The sequence below is a fragment of the Agelaius phoeniceus genome, chromosome 8, assembly GCF_051311805.1.
Source record: "Agelaius phoeniceus isolate bAgePho1 chromosome 8, bAgePho1.hap1, whole genome shotgun sequence".
Classification (NCBI taxonomy): Eukaryota; Metazoa; Chordata; class Aves; order Passeriformes; family Icteridae; genus Agelaius; species Agelaius phoeniceus.
The window spans coordinates 35126418-35150954 of NC_135272.1; the positions used below are offsets into that span (position 1 = coordinate 35126418).

General features: G+C 39.9%; 1 protein-coding gene and 1 long non-coding RNA gene across 13 annotated transcripts in view; one reads left to right on the forward strand and one right to left on the reverse strand.

Annotated features, from left to right (window-relative positions):
- Window positions 1-399: 399 nt before the first annotated feature.
- LOC143694672 (uncharacterized) lies at window positions 400-5892 on the reverse strand. 2 transcript variants are annotated; one of them, XR_013183326.1, is made up of 2 exons: window positions 5512-5892; window positions 400-3962 (listed from the first exon to the last, which is right to left on the reverse strand). It is a non-coding gene; the product is annotated as an uncharacterized LOC143694672 (long non-coding RNA). The 2 variants fall into 2 exon arrangements; XR_013183327.1 differs by having other exon boundaries at window positions 400-4025.
- The window catches only part of NFIA (nuclear factor I A), a 349095-nt gene continuing 327474 nt past the window's right edge, over window positions 2917-24537 (forward strand). For 3 of the 11 annotated variants that reach the window (XM_077182587.1, XM_077182596.1, XM_077182598.1), the window contains exon 1: window positions 2919-3223. In XM_077182587.1, the coding sequence (XP_077038702.1) occupies window positions 3128-3223 (96 nt within the window). In that variant the 5' untranslated portion in view covers window positions 2919-3127. Of the gene's footprint in view, window positions 3224-24537 lie in introns of all 11 variants that reach the window. The other 8 variants (XM_077182586.1, XM_077182597.1, XM_077182589.1 and 5 more) reach the window with 4 other exon arrangements.

The following is a 24537-nucleotide window of genomic DNA, read 5'->3' on the forward strand; positions in this document are numbered from 1 at the left end:
TATTTTGCAGCTGTATCTGCACAAATGTTGATGCCACACGAAGGCTTTTTCTTCCTTTGGAACAGATCTGATTTAGAAGCAAATATCTTTGTTGCTTATTAGTCTTTGGAAGGCATCGTTTTGTCCCAGTACTATTCACAGGGAGTGTTGTGCAGAATGCTGATTGACAAGAGTTAAATTCAAAACATGTAGCCATTTTCTGGTGTGTGGTTTTTTTCCTGATTGAAGGAAAACTACTTAGATGTTTGTTTCCAAAACGGCATCTGTCAGCAATCAAAGGGGAAAAATTGCATAAAACAAATGCAATTGTTTGGAGTAGCATTTCCTGGATCATGTTAAATGCTTGATTTGCTCCCCATTATGCTCACCAAATAATTTTATTTTCCACAATAATTGCAATATTTAACATGTTGTATTTAATCTTGTTTTAATGCTATTAACAACAGCCGCTTATGAAAGGAGTAATTGCTCCACGGGTAAGAACCCACCATCCCCAGCATCAGAAAGAACAATGGCAAAGTTAACTGCACCTAATTGTTCTGAATTTAAAACACTGTTAACCAACAGCACTCCTCATTTCTTTGCACATAACCACTCCTCTGTCAGGAAGGAAATGGTTTCATGCTTCTGTCATTCATAATCTGAAAAGTGTATGTTCTAAAAAAAATATTTAGTTGGTGTGTTTACAATTAATATTGGGAGGTAAAATCATATGTTGGTATAGGAAGAAGTGGTTAATACAGCAATCCAGAGAAAGTTTGTCAGTAGATCTCTAACTACACCAGGTGCTAAAAACACATATAGAATACAGATTTATCAGAACTTGCCTGGAATGACATGCAGCACAACTGGGTATGAAATACTAAATAAATAATAAGTAGGGCGGGTAAGATGATGGGTTTGAGAGATAGGAGCAGAGAGAGCAGCAGAAAATCGAATCTGACACCAATTCAAGGGCTGATTGTTACTAAGAGTTTTACTTTATATTTTGTGTGACTATTTGGAGAGGGAGGTTTTTTTCCCAATAAGCAGTGAGACTGAAAGGACAGGTAGTGTTAGCAAACCTGCAGTAACAGAAGACAATAAATACTTTGGCTAGCCAGAGCAAGGACAGTTCCTGGCACAGTGTCCATTTTTTTTTTCTGGACTCAAAATAAAACTTAACACTTCCTATGCTAGTCAGACCCTTTTCTGTAAATAGCAGTGGGATTGTACCGGCTATCTGGAGCTAAAAGTGCAAACTGGGATGCTGTAGTAGCATAGATCATTCACTGATGTTCAGTCCAAACAGATTGTAAGATTTGGGGCAAAAAACCCCCAAACCCCTGCATATTACATTAGCAGTTCGTGCTTACACTAAATCATTTGCTTATCATCTCGCACATCACAGAAATGCAAGGGTATTATTGAAGCTCAATAAAAGTTAGTTCTGTTCTGTACTGAATGGCAGTTCTGTAATCTGTGCAGCCCAGAATTACAATTTTGCTGTAGCCAAATAGTTAAACAACAGTTGATACACAAAATAATCCAAACAAGAATTGTGCACCCACGAGCTCCTCTTGCTGATACAAACAGAAACGAATATTGTTTAAAATCGAGTGGATGTTTTTAACACATTTTCCTCTTGTGTCTAAATCACAAAAAAGATTTGCAGAGTGTAGCTGTTTCTGAGTGAGCGAGTTGTATCAGCCATAGCTCCGCAGCCCCAAGAAATATTCCTGGCAAGAGTGTGTTTGCCAGTTCAGAAGTTCATTTTTTCGAGCACTTGAGGAAAGGCTCTACTGTATAGGCTGGAGTGCCCTGTCAGGGACTGCGGTGGTCACAGCCGAGCAACCGTCGCTCCGTGTGACACAGCGGGGTGATTTAAATGGAAAGCATTCACTGCCTGCTTAATAGTCAGCTGTCACAAAAGTAGTACTTCAGTTGGGTTTACAGTGCACCAGGAGAAGTGGGGAAAATGAGATGAGAAAACCTATGATTATCTCTGGCTTTGCTAGGCAGGAAAAGATTTTAATATCAGACAATAACATGATTTCATAACTTTTCAAAGCAGTTTGTTTTGGGGCTGTCTTTTCCCAAGTTATCTGTCAATTCCTCACATAAATTTTGAGTGTGGCAGAGAAGTTTTGCAGGAGGGAGAAACAAACCTCTGTGAGTTTGGCAGATGTCACCTGATGGGAATAAGAAATGTAACATTAAAAACCACATTTAAAAAAATGTTGTAGCAAAATTATATTTTACAAACATATTGAAAGGGAATTGTTCCATTCTTAGAGGGCACTTTGAACCTTTATATGAAAAGTCATTCATTTAAACAACATGATTTAATATCTAAAATCAAGAAGCAATAAATAGTCAGAACTTGAGTGTCTCAAAAGACCATGAAAGATCATTTGATTCCTTCAGAAAGGATCTATCACTTGATTGAGAAATTAACTTGGACAGTTTATACTTTTATTTTGCCTTTCACTGCTTAAATTATTATATGCACAATTATGAAAGAAAGACGCAATCTTTTTTCTTTTTTTGCTCAGTCTTTCCCCCCCCAGTCACGTACATGAGAAAAGTAGCTGCGATAAACAGATACTGAATCAGACTGAAAGTCTTTAAAAAAAAAAACACCCAAAACATTGCATGATAGTCTCTAAGCAGTTCCATCTGTCAAGCAGAAATTTTAGGCTAATAGCCTGTGGCGATCTCCCTCCACAGTCCACTACCTGCCTTTGTCCTATTAAATCTCTTTATTCTTCTTAAAAAATAAAAAAGAGGAAAGAAAAACCTTGCAGACCAAAATCATCTGAGTGATGAAGCCCTAATTTTGACCGCCTCTCTTTGATGTTGAGCAGTGGGTTCTTATTTAAAAAAAAAAAAAGGGTGAGTGAGAGGGGGGGAGAGAGGGAGAGAGAGAGAGAGAGAGAGAGAGAGGAGAAGACAGTGCTAGGAGCAGATGACTTTTCATCTCCACTTCACCTTGCCACTGGGTCTGTGAGAGATTGGTTCATTGTCAAGGAGATTTTTTTTTTTTACCCATGATTCCATATGGTATGGACCGGGCTACATGTTGCCCAACATGCCAGTGCAAATGTTTTCTCAATTAGGTGTCTTATCTCCCGTGAGTTAGCATCAGATGAAGCTTGCTGACAGCATAATGGCAGGGAAAACCTCCGACGGCTCCATCAAATGGCAGCTCTGCTACGACATCTCGGCCAGAACTTGGTGGATGGTGAGTTGGCAGCAGGGCTGCTTTTTTTTTTCTCCCTTTTCTACTTTCCCTCCCTCTTTGACAAAATGTCCCAGACCTCACATTTATCAAATTAACATTTGATTTTTTTCACACTCTTCAGTAGAGCAGCCTCACACTTGTCCCACTTGTGTGCTTTCCCCTGTGTAACAGGAGACTGTTAATGTGCACTACAGTTTCCAGAGGGAAGCTTTTTCAATTCTCCTTAAGGGAAAAAAAAAAAAAAGTATGCAAAGAAGTAGTTTGAAAAAGCCTTGTTGTGCAGAGTAACTTGTCTCAGTCGGCTGCCTAACGCTCAGTTTGTTTTATTTTATCTGCTGCTTTCCAGCGTCCGTGTGCGCGTGCATTTTTCACCATGCAGTATTTTGTAAAAAGGGAAGGTGGAAAGTTCAGTCCGTTACAAAGCGAGTCGATCCCTGTAAAAGCCTGGAACGGTGCGGTCGTGGCGTGGTGTAAAATCATCACGTGTGAGAGGAGCGCGGTTTGCGAGGTGCTGCCGTTCATCCGAGACCCCGGTCTAACTTTTCCCTCCGCTTGTTTGCGTTAGAACAGGTTCCCGGGCTGTGCTGACCTGGAGCCATGTGTTACAGATCCCACATAGTCTGGCTCTAGCTGCTTTTGGGCACAATTAAAGTTTCAATAAAGTCCCAACGTGCTCCGTAGAACGAGTTAACTAGCATGTCATGGTCAGCCGGGCCAGACAACCTTTGACATCTTGAATCTATAAGAGGTATAGTGAGTTAGGAGGATGCACAATAGCCCATTGTAGCAGAAGATGCAAGTCCTGTTGCGAGGAAGAGAGTCCTCAAATCATTACTGCCCTCGTTAGCGTGTTGTCCGTTAGGGATTAATTCGTTAGCAGCGCATTTTTAGTTTTCTGTAATTATTATTCTTGTGGCAAGCGTGAATTCTTCCAGTGAGAGGAAAAGTTTGCTGCCAGGACAATGAATGTATTATCCGCTCCTAACTGGACCGTGAACCTCAGCTCATTTCACATAGATATCAGTTAAAAAAGGACTGGCGAGTGGAATTACAAAACAAGGCATGATCACTTTCATTGTATGATACGCTGAAACAAGTCGGGGGCTTTCCCTCCCCCTTGCCGCCCCGGACCAATTTTGGTATCATTTGGAAAGTTTAAGACCTCAGAGGACTTGAAAGACTTTTAAAAGTGAGATCCGGAAGGTTTTTATTCTGCAGCTTGGTGGTAGCCATTGTGTATATCATGTGGCTTATATTTAAAGGTGTTTGGGCTCGGAGTTTTCCGTTTTGGGGTTTTTTTTGTCTAAACTCTTAATTTTTTAAGCGTCTATTAGAGGTTTGCCAGCGGTTGCCAGTGAAATGTAACATGCAGTGTTTGGTTAATGGGAATAGGGAAGGCTAACCACTTTACTTATAGTACTGATTTTCCAATTAGACTTTCTGCCAGGAGAAGTTGGAGGGGGAAGGGGTATTTGCATGCACATAAACTGTTGATTATTCATGTGACTTTTTTTTTAGCTTGTTAAACCCCTGTAAATAAGGCTATTGATTTTTACTTATCGTTTTCAAAGCAAAGTTTTTCAAGTACCTGTTTTAGCCACAAGATTTATATCATGCTGTGATTTTGCCTTATTCCAAGCCATTTGTATATTTTATTACCACTCCTCTTTTATTGTCTATCGGCTGCTTTTATGATGAGGTACGTCCGTGTTTATTATTTAATAAGTATCCTCAAATGTTACTAGGCAGTTATTAGCACTCTAGAGAAAGTGTCCAAGGAAGTTTCATTTCAGTCACATCTATTTCACAGATGTTTTAGTGCTGTGAATATAATATGTAAAAATCCTGGAAACATTTAGTAATGCACTTGCCTGAAAATAAACAGTTTTATAACCACACATGCTGTTGTTTAGATTAAACATTGCAGAAAGTTCTCCTTAAACTTGAACGTCACACCATTTATTTTCTAGCAGAAAAAAAAAAATCACTTAAATAGCCTTTTTTTGTAGAAGTTGTGGTAGATAAGAGATGTTATTTTTAGCTGAAGTGAATAATTCAAGATCTTTACAATAGATGTGTTAATTGCAAATAATTTTCATACAAAGTTTCAATTATTGATGGAGTAATAAGCAGTTTTTCATACATAATGAATCTAAGACACACAACAAAAATAGATTTTTTTACCCCCCCCCCCCAAACCTCGTCCCATTTGCCACATTCTTTTCATCAAAAGTAAGCTAGAGAGCAGATTTTAATGTTTTAAAGACAAATAAAGCTTTGAAAATTACCTCATGCATCGTCTGGCTGCACAAAATCTCAGCTGCACAGTGCTAAACTTCGGTTTGGTACTGCCAGCATACAAAGAGATGAGTGAATACCCCTTGCACCCATATGGACTCAGCTGCCAGCACTGGGATATGCAATTTTGCTTTTTAATGAATCGTAAACAATTTGTGTGTCAGGCAAGGGAGTTTGGTTTTTTTCTGGAGCAGGTTCTAAATCCATTTGAAGCTATAGCTCTGTACTGTACTGGAGCATTATGCCCAAATTTAAAGGTTCTGTGTCACTGGGATGAAAAGACCTGTTATAATGAAAGAAACGGCTTTATAAAAGGCTGGGTATAGTAATCTCTCTCTCTTTCTTTCTTTCTTTCTTTCCCTCTCTCTGTCTCTCAACCTCACACTCTCCCTCTTTCACCCCAGTCTATAGCATGTTTATAGCCAGCTCTGGAGATAATGGAGATTGGTTGATTGCATGATTAGTAAAATGAATGGATTTTAGCATTGGGCAAAGCAGCTTGCAATTTTGAAAGGTGGCTTTAAAATGCAGAGTTCTAATTTTGACCTTATTTTCTTTCATAGATTATCTTTATTAATGCTCCTTTAATTCGTTTTTCCTCATCACAGCAAGTTTTTCTCCCCAGCCATCTGATGGAATGGCTAATATATTTTATCTTACTTGCCAAAACAGCAAGAGGTCAAAGTAAAAGAAAAAATGTTATTTCTCTTTCTTGTAGACAGTTGTAAATGTTTCAAACTATTTCAGTAGAAGCTGCAGGATTTGTATATTTCAGTAATAATTGCATTTGTCTCCACTGTTTTAAGGCACTCTTACACCTAATCTACTTTTTTATGCTTTAATCAAGTAAATGCAGAAACAGTTATTATTCTGTCTATATTGTAATGTGACATTTTAGCACAAAATTTCCCCCAAATGCTGTAAATTTGTGTGAGAAGGAGCTATATTTACTTTTAAAATATATATAAAATAGCAAATAATTTAACCAATATAGGAGCCTGAAGATACGAGGTGAATTTGTTGGAAAAATGATCATTATTTTGTTTTCATTGGCACTTTCAATTGAAATTTCCTGCTGTCAAATAGACACTAAAGGGTTAGTCATAGAAAAGTTTCAGTACTCTGTCTTGCATTTGTAACAAATATGTGCAGCTGTGCTACTTTTATAAACATTTATTTCAAGCTGATTATTTTTTTTTAATTATTTGCTCTAGCAAGCCAGTATGATGTGACCATAATATGTTTAATAAGGGATTGTCTGCAAAATTCCTTTGCATGGGGTTGTTGAAATAGATGTGCAGCAAAGGTATATACTGGAGGGAAAATCCTCCATGGCAAAACAAAACTAAATACCCCAAATTGGGCCAAATTCTGCACAAGGTTTACACTGCCACCAGCCTGAAGTGGCTGCGTTGGGAGGAGTGGAGCAACTCCAGGTTCGCTCACCTGAGCAACTGAGTTCCAACCTGGGCCCATAATTTGAGTTATCTCCGTCCAAACAGTTTCAAACCCCCAAACTGCGCTCTTTGTGAAGCATCTGAAGGGAAAAAAAGCCTCATTAATAAATAAGAAGCCATTTCAAATGACTCCATGTATCAGCAAACTGCTGTTATTGAATGCGACAGTTAAAGCAGATCTTCCAGTCATTTCCAAAATAATTATTTTCTAATTTTACTATCCCACTCTCGATCCACAGTTCAGTGTGAATTGTCTTTATTTTCTGTTGAAGCCATGAGTGAAACCAGAATTTATTAAAAATAGTCAACCTAGACTTAAAATGGTAATTTAGTTACTTTAAAGGTTCTTAACATTATTTTTTCACTGAAGCTTTTGGTGACTACTTTTCTTCCACACCTTTGTTTATTCAGAGGAATAACTGGAATTATTCAGGTAATTAATGCAATTTAAAAAAATATGAAAATGTCAAAATGTTGCTAGCATTTCCATCAATTAAGAATTAATAGAATCCTCACTATAAATATCATTGCAAATGAAAATCAAAATGACGGCGCATCTAATAAATATTCAATTTCATCATATGGAAAGATAATTGGCACTGCCAAAATACTCAAAAAAGTATTTTTTGTTTAAATCTCTGAGCATATCTATACGCACTTTCAGTCCAAGTTTATCATGGTAATCCCCACATGCTGTTGAACTGTCCGTGGCTTTGCTGATTTGTGCTTCTTACTTATGATTTATGGTATATCAAAAGGCATACATGTAGCAATAATTATCCTGCTCCTGCCCCTATAAAAATAACAAAGTGTGAACAGTGTAACATTGCAGCATGGATTTCCTTTGTTTTATACAGTAACTCTTGTATGTTCATACGCTGCTCTGCTGCTGTATAAATATTTTTAATAAAATTATTCCTTCTCTATCAGAGTTGCTAAATTCTCTGTATAGCTTAAACACTTCAGTGCATCATTATACATACTTTATATTGTATTCATTTTCTATAAGTGGCCTCCTCTTGCTTACAAGTATTTATCTTAGTTGTTTGCTACTCTTTTTTCCTTCACCTGTCCTGAATATTGCCATGAATGTTTCTAATTTAAAGCCAGAGGAGTCAGTGGCTGATTAGAAGACAGGAAATTGGAGGATTAAACTGTCTGGTTGAACTTCCTTTACTTATCAGTACTGTGTAACTCACACTGGATTATAAACTCATTGGGACAATTTCTACAGTGTATCAGTACTTCCGTTTTCTTAGTCTATTTTTGTGGAGAAACTACAGAAAATGGGAAAATGGGCAATTTGCAGGTAAAACCAAATATTTTTAATAACAGCGAAGCACTGGAAGTTTAAATTAAATTTGTACAAATGTCTTCAGGTATGAGAATTCATTCAATTTTAAGTCACGCAGGTCTATAATATAGATTTTAAATTCAGTATATAAACAACCAAGCAACAGATACTTTCGGGGAGGGGGAGGGAAATGACATCATTTTAGTAAGAGGAGAATGCGCCATGTTAACCCTTGTTCAACCCTCTTCCCCTTTGGAAACTTCCACATCTGTTGTGACACAGTGGTGTAGCTGTGGGACAGTCTGAGGAAAGGCTGGAGAGAAAAGCCTGTTTATCCAAAAAAACTTTGTCTGGGCTCCCAGTGCTGCCCACTGAGCCAGGAGCTGGAGACGCGACGTCCTCGCTCGGCGTTGGCTGGGAGGAGGACGTTGTGTAGGTATTTGTGTCACCAGGAGGAAGGCACAGCTTTGTCCCCTTAAGGGCCAGCTCATTCTTGCTAGTGATCCCCATGTCTGATTTCCAGAGCTCATCATGCCCCTGGTTGTGAAATCGTTGTGATACCTGGGAAAGACTGTAACAGCACAATGTTTTGGAGGGTCTGTGTGGTGAAGGATGAACAGGAGAACTTCCAAGCTCAGTCTGAGCTATACCTGAGGGGTCTCTGTGCTACCACTCACCATCATTTAATCTTACACACTGAACTGAGATCAGAAGCTGTCAAAACTGTGTTTAAAACCAGACAAAATAGACACTACCTGAAAGATCTAACATCTCAATTTGAACCTAATCATGTACTCCAGTTTAAACACCAGCACTGGATCTTTCAATGTATTGGGATGCTTGTGATTGTTTCTGGCAGTCTGGCCTTTATACTTTTGGCAAGTCCCTCACTATATCGGGAGTATAGTGGAAATAGAGATGAAAATAGAAGAATATTCTGAAACTTTTTGCTGCAAAGGTCCCTGTAGTTTCCATACAAACAATCTGAAACTTTTTACAAATAAGGAAATAGGCATTTGCTTTCCTTAACTCCATATGAGAGAAAAAGGTAACATTTTTGGTTTATTAAAAGGTTCCCATGCTTTAATCCCAGAGTGAAAAGAATCTCACTGTGCTGCTTGAAGCATCCCTCTCCCTCAGATGTGGTCACTCACACTGATTAATATTTAAAGATTATTTTAGGATGAATAGAGTTGTTTCTTCATTGACATTTGAAGACAAATATTCTGGTACATAACAGCGTGGTTTGAACTGATAATACCTTTGTTATTTCCATGAGTGTCACTAGGAACCTCTTTCACAAGTGCTGCAGGTAATAATTACAGAGCTCATTTTGGATACTTGACTTCTTTGTATGTGTTCAAACACACACTTTGCACATGAAATACACTCATACTCTATTCACCCACAAGCAGCAGAGGCCCTGCCATACTCCCAAGAAATTCAACTGATCTTGGAGCAGGAGAAGCCAGTCTCAGTGAGGATCAGGTGCTGCACAAACCTGCAGTAGCTCTTTTACACAAAGGTTTTAGCCCTTACATTCACTGCAATGGAGATCTCTGGATCTATTTTCCATAAAGGAGATTAATGAAGAGTAATTCTCAGTAAGATAAAAATCATTAGAACAGATTAAATAGATGTGTTGACTAGTGGAGTGAGATTCAAAATATTTTGCCTGTATAAGCGTATCTGTTGTTCTTTGGTGGTTTGTTTTTTTTTTCAGAGGCTGTGAAACACAAAGTTAGCAATACAAGTAGGGATGGGTGGAAGTGTTGGATAGTACAGATGGCACTATAAGCTTGTAGGCTCTTACTACCCATAATTGCAATGCCCTTGCTTTCAAAGGAGTGCAGGTTGCCCTTGATGTACGCAAACAGCCATATTAATTTCACAACCCAATTGGAGTCGCACACACGGATTGAGGTTGTCAATAGGAGCACTGTGGAAATTAAGAGCACAAACAGTGCTCTCAAATAGGCCTTTCTGCTTTAAACACGACTAACTCAAAAGGCACAGGGTGTACATGGTCACTGACAGGGTATTTCCATAACTGAGTGTCTGTGAGTAAATTAAAGGGGAGTTTTTCCACAATTTTTTTTTTTTTTAATCCGGAATTCAATTAGTCTGAAACTGATTCCGCATGGAAATATACTAGTAAAGAAGGAAAGTAGAGCATGTCTTATTGGTTTATGTCAAGGGAATATAAAGAGTATTCCAAAGTGACCCAAGTTAACCTTTTGTGTTCAATAAGAAAAGAAAAAAATCTGCCTCATTTGATCATTCAGTCAATATTTGTATTTACTTTCAGGAACAAATAGAGACAACTTGCGCGCACTTCTCCTTGCCAGGGTTTTTTACTAGATATTTTCTTTTGTGATTTTATTTGAAAGAGGGTAAGTTAAGAAGAATGGGTTAAATGGATTATTTAGGGCAGTGACTGAAAGGTGAATCACCAGGGTTTTACAAGAGCACAAATGGGGGACAAGTTTTCAAGGATTATAAGCAAACACAAGTAAAATTCAACTTTACTCATGATCTGCTGCTAATGAGGACTTACAGTTTAGACAAATTAGGACTTGTTGCTTCCTCTCCTTTTACGTTGGTTTCTGAAGGAAATCAGCTCTCTGTCTGCCATGTGCATGGAAAGAAATAAGCATAAGGCACTACTTGATAAACACAAGGGCTTCCCTCTTGTTCAAAAATCAATGAATAATGCTCAAACAATTTTAAAGAAAATAGTAACTTCTTTTACAAATTATAACTGTCTCACCTGATTTTAGGATGCAACTTTTTCATTATGGAGACACGTAGAGTTGTTGAAACTTGTTATTTTTCTATGGGCACCCATTCTTTTTGTTCTTAATGAAGTTTTCTAAATATTCCACAGAAAAATGGGAGAAATACTTTCCAGGGAAGTATGAGGGCATGTAGGAAGAGGACAGAGGCTTATAATGGTGGGAAACCTTTGGTGAGGGCCTTGCTCTTGGCAAACAGTGACCTTTGGTAATTTCTAACATAAATTTGTGTCAAGAGCTGAAAGTGTAAAGAATAGAAGGAAGAGGATCAACCCAAGAGTGGGTGCTCAGTACCAGCTCTGTAAAGGAGACTGAAGGAAGGAGAGGCTGTGATCTGAGGATGTTCCCTAGCATTAGGAAGAGATCACACCTAAGCAGAGAAAGTGAACCACAGGATTGGGTTTTTTACCTTCTCCAATCACTCTTTGAAGCTGTTTCTTTTCCATTACTTAAAATCCCATTCAGTAACATATGGGCTACTAACTGCTCAGGTCCAGTAACCAGACCACTGCACAGAAAACTTTGTGGTTTATTTTCCTCTCTTTGGATGCAGATGCAGGGTTTGAATTGCAGAGCAGTTCCTCATTCGCCCAAACTATTCTGCACTGAGGCAACTCCACAGCAGGAAGCCAAAGAGCCACAGGACAGCAGCAAAGGCTGAACAGAGCAAGGTTCTGTGGCAGCTCCACGAGATGTCCCCATGACCAGCAGTGCAAGCACTTCTGATTGCATCTGCTCCGTTACAGAATTTTAGGGAATGTTTTAGGGAGCTTTGCTGTAAACTCTGTCCAGTGGTAACTGAGAAAAGGAAAACAAGGGGGGGAAAAAATGTGAAGACCAGGCTGACAGTGTGCCCCTGCAGCACAGGGATTCAGAAAAGCCTGCTGCTCCACTGGTCATGTCCCACAGCCCAGCATCCTGGTGTCTCCCACTTGCAGCTTGACAAAGTGTGGTGTCACAGCACCTTAACCTCCCTCCTGGAACCAGCTATCCTCATCTCTGAGTGGTGCAGTCCACCTTTCTCTTACTTGCCCCAGTTTTTGAATCTACTCCTTGATCACTGAAATGATACTTCATAAATCCCCAGATCTTTGCAATAGTCAGATGCAGAGGGACAGGGAAGAGCACAAAGCCCTAATGAAAAAAATGTTTTATCTAGTCAGAAAGTGAGTTATTGTCTGCCTAAAAACAGATAGATAGATGGGCTGGGGACTTTTATTTTCCCTTGCAACAGGATAAGGGGCTAGAGCCAAAACACATGGAAGTTGTAGCCTGAAAAGCAGTGTGAGACAAGGCCTTCTGGAATATGAGAAATACAGACTGATAAGGGTGGAACAGCAGAGCTGCAGAGTTTTGAGTATAGTGAAAATTTCAATGTGATGCAAACATCTGTTCATGTACTCTGGATTGAAATACCCAAACACCTGCACTCCCATACACATGCTCATGGCTGCAGATTCCTTTCTTCTAACAAGTTTTCTGGGTGCACGCTCTGGGACAGGTGTGCATGAGCTTGGTGTGGAATTGTTTGTATGCTGAAGGTGTTTGTACCTGAAAAATGCAGGTGCCTGCTTTAAATGTGTGTTCTCACAAGCAGATGTGCAATGTGTTTCCCTTGGTTTCTGTACAGGTCTGCCAAAACTATCACTTTAATTCCTTTATGTCTCGTTATTCCCTTGTATGGAATAGAATAAAAAAACTCACCTCAGAAAGGGTGTTAGATGGTAATTAATAGGTTTTAAAAAATATTTGTAGATGCTGTAATTTAAGTACTTGCCTTTTTTAAAATAAAAGTTATTTGTGAATATAAGGGTTTGCAGAATTAGGGAACTAAAGACAGGAAAGACTGTGAGTCTTTCCATCTCCCAGCAGTCTGTTTTTTACTGTTTATTTATTGCTGACTTTTATTTTGCCTTTAAGCCAAACACTATGGGTTACTCATATAGCATATGCTTCTTCACTCTGCACACAAGTAAAAGCAGTGATCTCCAAATCAAGATAATATTTTAATAAATCTTGACTGAGGATGCCTGAAGTGGTACGAATGCTCACACTGCGTAAGACTCAGGCATCTCCGTTTCATATTAAGTAGGAGTTTAGTAAATTGGGTGGATTACTGGGATTTCATTAAAAATTAAATGTACAATTATTTAGATGAATTTTTCACATATGCTTGTGGGCAAACAATTTTTGATTAGTTGTTGACATATAGTACACACAGTGCGTGTGTGTGTGCGTGTGCACATGTATATTTACATGCACGATATATAAATAAAATACAGACAGTAATGCAGTGTTAGGAAAGTCCACTAGTAGTCATTAATTTGACAAGACTTGTATAGGATGAGAAGAATGATCTTCCTCAGAGTGAAAAATTGTTTTCACTACATCACATTAAGACATTTATCCAATGAGCAGTGTAAGAGCTCAGGACCAAGCACAGCTCATCTCAGCTCGCTTTACCCACCTCTTTGTAGAACTTCCTCTTCCAAATGATGCCGTGGAAGAAAAAATGTGTAATGCCTGTTACTGGCCTGGGGTTGCAGGATTTGCATCAGTGGAAGGAACTCTCTCCGTTTAATTTTAATTAGAAATCAGGTGGTAAAGCTGGGGAAATGATTTGTAAAGATCTGAAGTGTCTGAAGAGGAGTGGCTTGAATAACACTGTATTAGTCATGAGGCGAGGAAGGAAGAATGTTGTCGTGATTTGAAAGTAACATTGTTCAGTAAACGAAGATGTGTGAAGCACTTGCTAAACTAAATTAGTTTTGAGGTTTGGTGCGCGTTTGTGTAACTCTGTTCATTGAAGCTTTGAACAATTGTGAAGGAGAAAACAGAAATTTATTTATTAAGTAAAAAAAATGCTTGAATTCTCTTCTGGTGGTGTTTATCTGCAGTGATTCAGCTGTGATTTTTCATATTTCAGACAGAATCATTAATTAGAACAAATAAATAGACACAATACTGTGTAAGCCTCTGAATTTTATTTTCAGGTGCCAATATAACAAAGACTTTGCTTTCTTTCATGCAAACAGAAGTTGTATGAGAGAACTTTTAGGACCCTCTGCTCCTAATTTTTCTAAAGAAACTGTTCCTTAACAGATGACCTTTTTCTAATGCATGGATTCCTTATGCAAGAAGGGTAAATCTTGCAGTCTGACTGTCCTCTGTAGAATGTAATTGAATAATTGTAACCATAGACTTCATATTGTATTATCTTGTGATTAATTTTTCCAAGAGTTGGCGCTCCGACCTCTTTGTGGGGAGGGGGGACAGGATCTGCACTCTCAGGTCACGTTGTTCCCACCTCATTTTATGGCACCCCTGACACTCACCCATCTACCCGGGATCTTTACCTTTGTGCCACTACACTTGTTGCTGTCTTACTCAGTTAAGAAGTACAAATAGCCCCAGCATTGCCAGCTGCAGTCCCAGGCTGGATCATTACTCCAGATTTGAGGTTAATCAACTGCAAATTCCATTAGCTTCATACAGAGTGAAAATAAAGAACAGACGGTCTCGCATGTGAGCCAGAAGTCAGGTGCAGCACAATACGGCCAGCCTTCAGGTAGAAGGATTTTTTCCCCTTTGGCCAACACCTCTGAGATCAGACCAAAGGAGCAGATCAAAAAATTTTTTCATGAAAGTTTTATAGACTCACTTTTTTTTTTCCCCTTCCCTTTTCTCTCTATTTCCAATTGCAAATGTTAATTCTTCACTTGGCTCTGGTGGCATTTTTACCCTTTTTTTCTGCTAAACAATATGGAAAATTGCTGTTCAGAGTTATAATCTCAGACATTTTATCTTTGTGGCCTACTTGTTGATTGTGTGACTTGTTTTACTGCTTGAGGAAGTGCTGGGTGAAGTCTGGGTGGGATAGGGATATCCCACTGCTGAAGACCCATTTACTGAGATTCTGACAGGCACACGCACCTTGTGAGCTCTGCCACGGATTTCATAAGGACTCACACAATCAAAGCTGGACACACGGGAGAGCAGAGGCAGGAACCAGGCTTAGACACTTCCCTGCTGCTTTTATTCCATGCTCCATCTCCCCCCACTCCCCTGAGGTTTGTTTGTCATCGGTGATTTTCTCACTAGTCCATTTAAAATGTTTAACTACTTATTTTTGCATGTGCTGCAAGGGTCAATACTTGTAGAAAAATTTCTAAAAATTAATCTGCAATTAATTTTGCAAGTTGAATGCAAAAATAATGTCTTTGATAATCCGAATATTCTAAAGCAAAAGCTTTCCCATAGAGCAGAAAAAAACTGCAGGAAAGTCAGGTCTGCAGGCAGAAGTTGAGATGCTGCTGCACTCACAGTGCTCTGCACTTTCCAGGCTGAATTCTCAAAATGTACATTAGCACAGTGATTGCCAAACAAAGTGAATTTTGTGTGCTTTGGTTTTTCTGTGCATCCCTCTCTCTTCACCCGGCTTTGATGGGGAAGGGAGGTGCCTCTGTGTATGTGTGTGTATATCTCCCTATATACATATGTTAGATTATCACTGGCACACCACTACAAAAGGTTAGGGAAAATATTGCTGCCAACAGAACTAAAGATTAAATAATCCAATCTCTGGGAACTGTAAACTAACAATCACTATCACAAACGGGCCCTTTCTAATCATAGTTTGTGGTGGAATGAAAGATGCAATTGTCTGGAATTGATGAATATGGGATCCATGCTGGCTTCAGGGTCAAAGGTGACTTCATGCAAAGGTCCCTTTCTCTCTGGCACTGCTGCCTTTGTATAGCATAGCTTGGCAGCTATCTCTTTGCACTTCGGCTACCTGCCAATGCAGCTGGTACTGTGCAACTGTCTGGTACAGACTACAAAGCATCACTCAGCAACCAGCAGCTCCGCATGGGGCCCCTTTTCTAGGATGACAAAGAAAGATGGGCTATACATTCTGCCATCTATGCCCATTAAAAAGACTCTTAAATTGCATTACTACAAGTTATTGTTAATTATGTAGTAGTCACTGGATCTGTATGATCCTTTGAGGGCTTGATAATCTTTACTGTATGCTGGCAGTACGAGTAATCAAGAGGGAAAAATCAGTATTTTGTTGTGTCAAAAGTAAGTACTTATGTGGTGAGTTGCTTGTGTGTAGCCATATGAATGAAACCTTCACTTGGACAGGTTTCTGGCATATGCAGAAACAAAACTGATTCAACTAGGCAAATTACTTGTGAAGTTGTGTCCTTAGAGTTTCAATATTCATGTTGCAGTTAGACTTGGGAAGTGCTTTTGTTGGTAAGCGTTTATCCTGAAAGCTTGCTGGTTGTTAAAATGTGCCTTGAGCAGAAACAGGGATGGAAGAAAACAAAGTTCCTGAGTACATTAGAATAAACAATTTCAGTTTAGAAATCATAAAACTAACCAGTATTTAGAGGAGGGGATTCTGATAAGGGAAGTGGCAACACTGTCAGACTGACGGGACTCTGAATATCCCGAATACCTTTTGCCTCAGTAGTGCATTTCCATCCTGTTCTTAAGAAACTGTTTGTAGTGTAGTCAACAAAAGGAAAATGTTTGTCCCCCTTAAAGTTGAGGTCCTGGCTGTCTCCTGAGGAATGACTGAGCTACTTCTGTCTAGGCATGATGAATTGCATTGCAACTAAATCTGCAGGCCTGATTCCAGTGGGTATTTTCCAACTCCTGTAAGTCTATCAGTGTTAATATAAAACTGGAATCGCTAATCTGGGCAAGCAATATTGGATTCACCTTCAGCAGGATGTATAGATGACTTGTTCCATAGATCCAAGTTATTTCAGCTTAAATATCTTGAGCCAAGTGCCCCTGTCAGCTGGCACAGCTCCCCTGAGGTTAATGGAGATGTACCAGTTTACCTCTCCTGAACTTTCTGGCACTTGTTTTTTCTGAGATTTCAAGGAAAAATCTGTAAGGAAAATGGTGGGACTTTTTTTTACTAGTGACTGAGTTTTTTCCCCCTTTTCTTTTTTCCTGCTTTCCCTGCACTATTTATGATCTTGCACTTGCCTCCTGTAGAGCTGGCAGGCAGCCTAAGATGTACACCAAATTCTGGGAAGGAAGCAACACCATTTCTGTATAGTACCACTGTGAGAGCTCGTCTGTTGGACCACTTTTATTTCCTCTTTTGTTCAAATTACACAAAAATCTGAGAGACACGAGATACAACAGGAGATGAAAACCCTCAGTCTTCAGTTTCTCTCTTTCCTCCTTGCATCTAATATTCCTTTTCTAGCCTTGTTCTGGTATCGGCTATTTGAAATAGTTATATATAATTTAACATTATACAAAAGTATTGTCATATCAAACATAGTGAAACGGATTCCAAAAACACCATCTGGTATTTGGGAATGCACTGTGAGTTGGGAACGTGAGAAGAGATATTCTTTGCCACTTTGCTTGGGACCCAGCCATTAGCAGTGTAATTGCCAAGAAAAGGTGACAGGCTTCAGGCTTAATGCAAGTGGTTGGGTTTTTTTCCTCTCTCTCTCTCTCTCCCAGTCTGTTAACTCTATGAGTCCTAAACTAAAAGCAAAAGGCACTGTAAGGACAACACCAGGCAAAAAAAAAAAAAAATAGACTCCCTTAAATTTAAAGGCATGGCAGAAAATGAAAACAGTCTCTGGGCTCCTATAAGAAGACTGGAATAAGTGAAAGCAAAATAAGCTTGTTGAGAGGAGGAAAGAAAATAAGACATGTATGCTTTAAATCTGCAGTGTGCTACATGGAATTGTTCTCTTAAGTAGTGGATTTCTAATGATTAGAGTTTCCCAAGCTTTATCCAAAAGCTCATTTCAAAGCCATCATTAGTTTCCTCTAATCCACCCAAAATTGCAAAACGCATATTGTGAAGGTCATCCGTGACTATTTGAAACCTGCTTTATTTGATGTTATCTTGCTTCTTCCTCCGTATCTCCATCTATCCCTTTAAGGTGGGGGGGAAGAGAGAGAGGGTTTAATAAATTAAAATCTCAGATTGATTTCTGTGGGAATATTATTTTGCTGTGTAAGACTCCAAAGGGCACGCACAGTACAGTTTATATAATTTCATGTTGCTGCCATTGGCAGGTGTAATTCTAACAAGTTCTGCCAATAATTCTCACCTGAGAACCAGATCAAACATGAGGGATGTGAAAAATCAGAGATATTTGAACAAGGATCAAAGTCTCTGTATTGCATGCAGGAAGGCAAATAAACTTTGCAGCAGAGGATGAAAATAAGTGAATAACACAGAAAGATTTTCATCTTTATTGATTTCCATCTAACATTTGAAATACAGCCCTGTATTAATTCTCAGCTTTAAAAAAAGGCCACATTGATTTGTTTCGGCATGTCAGAAACTGCGATGCTACAATAGATCTGCTATTAAATTACACAAAATAAAATGATTTCTGGTGGGTGTAGCTAATGCTTGCCAAATTAGATGAAATGAAAGCTAACCCTCTTAGTCTAGCTGTTGTTTTTAAATATTTATGTCTTTAACAGACATTTGTGTGTGCCATGAGGGGGACTAGAAACTCCTTTGCTATCAGTCAGTTGATGTAGACATGCAAAATTCTTACAATCTCAGTACCAGACTCACATGAAACATTTGTCACCGCAAGTTCTTTCAATTTCTTTGAAATTCTTCCGCCGATTCACCACGCTGCTGCTTTGGCTCCCGCTACTTATTTATTTACTGCGATTGCATTTCCCTGCAAACGGGTTCTGTATGCAAAATTTAGGCTACAAGGTGTAGCACAGATTTTTGGAGCTGAACCTTTCAGCGCAGAAAAGGTGGTGGCAGCCCCATGGCTGCCAGATTGCTCGAGGGACTGCGAGAGAAGCTGCGAGCCCAGAGCTCGCCCTCTCTGCCGGCGACCAGCCGGTGCGAAACTTTGCCCTGAAACAAACACCGCCATGCATCCGAGTGGGAAAGAGAGTCAAACACCACAAAGGAATCTCTCTGTTCCTTCTGAGACCTTTATGGGGTGCAATTGTATCCTGGTTGTGCTCGGCCTGACCTCCAGTGCTGTTTGCTTTCTAAAAGGCAGCGATGGTCTCTGATACGGCGCTCATTTAGTACCAGGTTTTTGGCTTTGAACTGTGTCGATACAAGACAGTCCCCAAAGCACCAGTGACCCAAACCCTCTGACTCAGAACCCAACCCAGGCAGCCCAGAAGAAAGATAATGTTCTGATTTCTATCTCACAAAAACAAACACTCTTTTCAGGTAAAGCCAGTCTCCAACAGAGTGTTGTATTCCTGGCCTTGTTCCGTACCCGCTGCTCCAACAGCTCTGCTTGGGATGGAGCAGTGAGGGACACATCTGGCACCCCAAAGTACAGAAATTTCTTGCTTCGATCAGTTCTGTGACACAGGGACAGACCACATGCAGGATTCCTGATTCCCACTGAAGGAATCAGGGAACACAACCAAAGACTGAATTTCCGAAGAGGTGTATTCACCTTTGAAAACTTTTACATACAAGAGGGAAAGCCCTTCAACACAAGTGAAATGTGGTAATACTTTCTGCATTACAGTTCCTCCAGCAACTGAAATTGCACAAATTCTCTCTTTTTGGCTGTGCTTTTTTTTTTTTTTTACTTTTGCCTATTGAAGAATCTATTTTTAAAATACATGTATTTTATTTACCAGTTTTAATCAACAACTACAGTTACAAAAATTTGTATCTTCATTCACTAAGTTAATATTAAGTGGTTTTAGCCTCTGTTGAGCACCTGCAGCCTCTGTGACCCAAAGCCCGCTGCTGTGGTTAACAGCAGCAATACCTTGATTTAGGACAATTTACTCCCCATTCATCCCCACCACCCAGCATGGGGCACCTCGGGGACACCCTGGGTGTGTGCAGGCTGCAGCATCCTGTCCCCAGCTTGTCTGGGTTGTGGGCACACTGATGCTTTCTCAGATGGTAAACTACCAACTCCAGCAGCTTTAGCTTTTTATCACCTTAACAGGAACGTGCCACCCACAGCAGTGTGGAATTACTGGATCTTTCCCCTCATTTTTTCCCTTCTGCATAAAGGGCTTTGCTTCTTTCTCCCTTCCCAGCCTGTGCCAGGCTGGGGTTTTGTTTTGCTCTCCGGAGACATGATGACAAACTGCAAATGAATAATCAGAAGTACTTAGAATGAAAATGGCAAAAATATTATTAGTTGCTGCCCCCCACCCCTACTCCCGCTCCGCTCTCCCATTTTCCCCTCCCTCCTCTTTTGACGGCAGGCAGAAAATGCAGATGCCAAGGCAGCGGAAGATATTTTTAAGCAGGAGCATCTGGCTCCTTGGCAGACTTCACAGGCAGTTGGTTTGGTTGTTTTGGAGTTGCCTCTGGGTCTGTCACATGTTTTGGCATCTGACTGATTGTCTGGGCTGCCTCCTCTTATTGGACATATTTTTTGTTTGACTCACCTTTGATTCTGAATTGTCTCTTTATTTTCATTTGCCAGTGAACAACAACTTCAGCTGATCCTGGGCTTGTTTATGTAGAAATAGTCCCTGTGGTTCCCTGCCTGTGGCTCACGGGAGCCTCCTGCCTGCCCTCTCTGTGCTACCAAAGGTGCTTCCTGCTGCTTCCTCAGGACTCGGGTTAGGCTCTGAGCACTCCCTGGGAAGGAAACTGTTCTATGGGGAAGGGTTTTTCTGCCTTCAAATATACAGCCAAAAGCTGGACAGACACTTCCCAATATATGCTGTATCTCTGTGTGTGGTTTTTAAAATATATACACATAAAATTATTATACTGGGGAGAAGGTTTATCTTAAAACAGTGTCGTTTTTACTACTTTTGCAGAGTGTAAAAATCTACTTAAAATTTTGTCTGTTCCCATCTTGTAAAGTTAGATGCTTAGCAGCATTTTCTTCTCTGTTTTCTCGGCATGGTAAATCAGAGCCAAAGCTATTTTTTAACTCAAAAGAACTTTTTCCCCCTTAAACATCGCATCCAGGCAGTCTGGAAGGCGGTCCCTGCGACCCACCCCAGCCTGCGGAGCCAGCCCCGGGATTTTCCGAGTGCCAGGGCAGCGAGGCTGGCAGAAACAGGTGGGCTCACAGCAGGGAGCAGCAGCCCAAGCCCCGCCACAAGTTCTGCTGGGATTTTTTTTTTAGGTGGTTAAACTAAATCTAATTAAGCCAGAGCATGTTTAAATGAGCTTCATTTAAACGTGCACTTTGTATAGGTCCTCTACTAATAACAGCAGCTCTTGCTTTTATTATTAGTGCTATCAGTTTTCTGTCTTTTCTGATATTCCCAGGGAGTGAATGGATTATTTCTCAGAAGGACAGGGTTTATATTTCCAAAATGCTGGTTTGGATCTGTCCTCTGAACTAGTCCTTGCTGTGCTCAGGAGGCACCACGGAGACTCAGACATGAGATAGAAATCTGTGTTTCCAAGCTAAAAAGAGACTCTATTCCATAAAGTGTTTTCATTTAAGGAGCCTGCAAGCAGAAGAGAGAAAAAAATGCTGGTTTCCAAATACATTTGCAGTGTTTTGAAGGCAACCTTGTCAAAGATTGTTTTTCACTGATCTGATGGAAAGAAGGCATCATGTAACTTATATGTTGCTTGGGATTTTTTCTTAATTGGACCAAATTGAATTAAACTTTTTCAGGGAAAAACATAATACAGCATTTTAAAACAAAAGCCCCCAGTATGTGATTTTCATTGGAGTTAAAGTATTGCCTTGTCTTTCACTGGCCTGTTATTATGGCCCCATTCAGGTACATGTTTGGAAGGTCCATCTCTATTATCACTGTAAATAGCAAGGATGTCAGAGGCCAAGGAACTTGCACATATGGAATAAAGCTATTTATTCATTTATTCCCAAGACAGGATGTTGTGGACTCCTAAGACCCCTTCTTGTCTCTTCTACCTGTACACAGCAGGGAACTGCAGAGTAACTCTCCTGGTACTTATGGAGGTCACAAACACAGAGAAAGGTTACTAAAAAGATTTAAAACTCTGAGAGAAACTGTATCTGCAGTTAATTTTTTTTGTGTATGTGGAAAGGAAAATCTTATTTTCAAAGAAATTGTAATTCCTAAACCAATGACTGAAGGAAAAGGCAGAAAAAGCCCCACAGGTGTGAATACAGACACACTTGCATGCACACACTCCTTACACAAAATTACTTTTACCATCCAATCACAAGACTTGGCCTGTCAGATTCCAGGCAAAAACCAGATCCCAAATCTGTACAGGAATATTAGTAAACATTTGCACTGAACACAGTATCACATACAAATTAAAGTGAGTTTCCAGCTCTGTTTGCAGAAGGAAGCCTATTGGTACAGTGAAGGCCTGAGTTCTGAAGTCTGAAAAAGAAAATTACTTTAAAACCAGCAAAGCCCCCAGTCTACACTGTGTTTTAAAAGTCATCTTGGTATTCTAGAGTATGTGCACCATAAATTTTGAATAGATGGGATTAGCAATATCATGACGGGGAATCCCAAAGGAACTATCTCCAACAAGGAAGGAATCTTGTAAAAGGCATTCACAATAAATCCTTTCACAGGCCTTGGCATTTGGATGTAACTCTGTGTATTCCCTGTTAGGTTTCCCTGTGAGAAAAAAACACAGGTCCTTTTGGGCTTTTGATTCTGTGAGTCGGTTTTGTGATCCGAAAGCACCATATGGGTGCTTTCACCTTTGTTTTTCAGCACCTGCAGCACTTGGCAGATCCATGGCAAAGCAGAAGCAGCAGCACAAAACAGGATATTATTGGGAGAGGGAGATGCAATTCTGAATTCTCTATCCTCTTGGGGCAAGCAAATAGCAGAAAGCAGCTACAGCACTGTGCCAAAGTGGTCCTGGGGGATGATGTGGTTACAATAACTAATCTGGAGAATAGCCTTGCTCCTGCTACTCCAAGTCTTGCAGCCTTGTTCAACAGGAGACTCGATTTTCAAGGGCACAGCTCTAGGAGCATGAGGTTACAACCTCTGAATGAGAGTTACAGGTTTTGGACAGCAAAAAGCACGGGGGCTTTTCTGTCCTGCCCTTAAAACTCCTTAGATCTGTAGATACTGTGGACAGTGCTGCAGCTGGACAGACACCCTTCTCAAGGGAACAGAGACATCTTTAGCACTTCTGGCTTGGTGTCCTGGCTCCTGGCTACTCAGGTCAACACACATTTCCCACCAAGGGTAATTGCCTGTACTTCTTGTTGTAAAGAAATCCTCAGCCAAAGTCAAGTTCTGACAAGTCCTCAACTATGTAGCTGCATTTTTAGGCTTTCAGAAACCCTAAAAACAAGTCTGTGGGTCTTACTGTGTCCTTTTCTGTGATCTCTTTTATGGCCACAATGGGCTTTGTACATCTACAAGAATTAATGAAGGAAGATTTCAAAAATATTAGGAAAAATAATGAAGTGAGATCATTCCACTTGGGAGGGAATAGCAGTCTTCAGTTTAGCAGTAGAGAAAAAGGAGTTAATTGATTCTATGATTATTGAACACTGTCCTGTACAAGGCCAAAAGTCACTCCATCACTACATCAACCCTGATGTAAACTCTGCAAACACATTGTAAAAGATGAATGATGAGCTTGACTTCTCTTCCTGCTTTACCAAGATCCTCGGTGTCATGAACTTCAGTGATTTGAGAAAGGTGGTTCTGTTGTCTTTGTAGCTGAACTAGGAAAGAAATTCATCTGGTTTCTCTCAACTGAAACGAGTAGCAAGGGAAAATATAAAACTGTTCAGAAATCATTTGTCATAAGGACACAAAGATCTGGCTAAGGTCAGAACTAAGACTGAATATTATCCCTTAAATCCCCTAGAAGCTGTGGGTGGTTACACTGGTGTCACCAAGAGGCTCTGAGCATCTTGCTACTGCAGGTTCTGTAAACCTTTTTTCTGCTTCAAATTGAAAGGTGCTGCTGTTACCAATCAGACTTCCAAAACCAGGGACATGGCTTGGCCACTGCTGAGATGGATTTAGTCTCCCAGAAAAGTTGTTTTCTCTGTCACCATCTGACACAGGTGGAGCTTGTGCCAATGCAGCGAGCGCAAATTACAGCCAACATGATGCAGAATATCTTGTGCACGGACCTGTGTAGCTGTGTAATTGCTTGGCATGTCTTTGGCCCTTCACTTGTCCCAAGTGATAGGTGTGTGAATGGGTTTATAAGAATAATAATTTTTGAACTTACAGCCAACTCTTTTCCTCTCTCCACTACCCTGCTGCAAAAGATTTCACAGCCATTTCTGTTGGTTGCAGAAGCCCGCGGAAGACGTGAATTTAATCAAAACTTTGGCTGTCACTCTGCTCCTAGCAGAGATTTTTTTGGAGCTGTGTTTTCATGTTCACAGCAATGAAGTTTTCCTCATATTTTAAATGATCCAAAAGTCATGACCCATGACAATGAGAAAACAATGGCTTAAGGTCTAGATCATCTGGAACCTAAACTGATCCATGGACCAAAAAAAAAAAAAAAAAAAGAAGGAAAAAAATGTTTAAAATAAAATCACATAT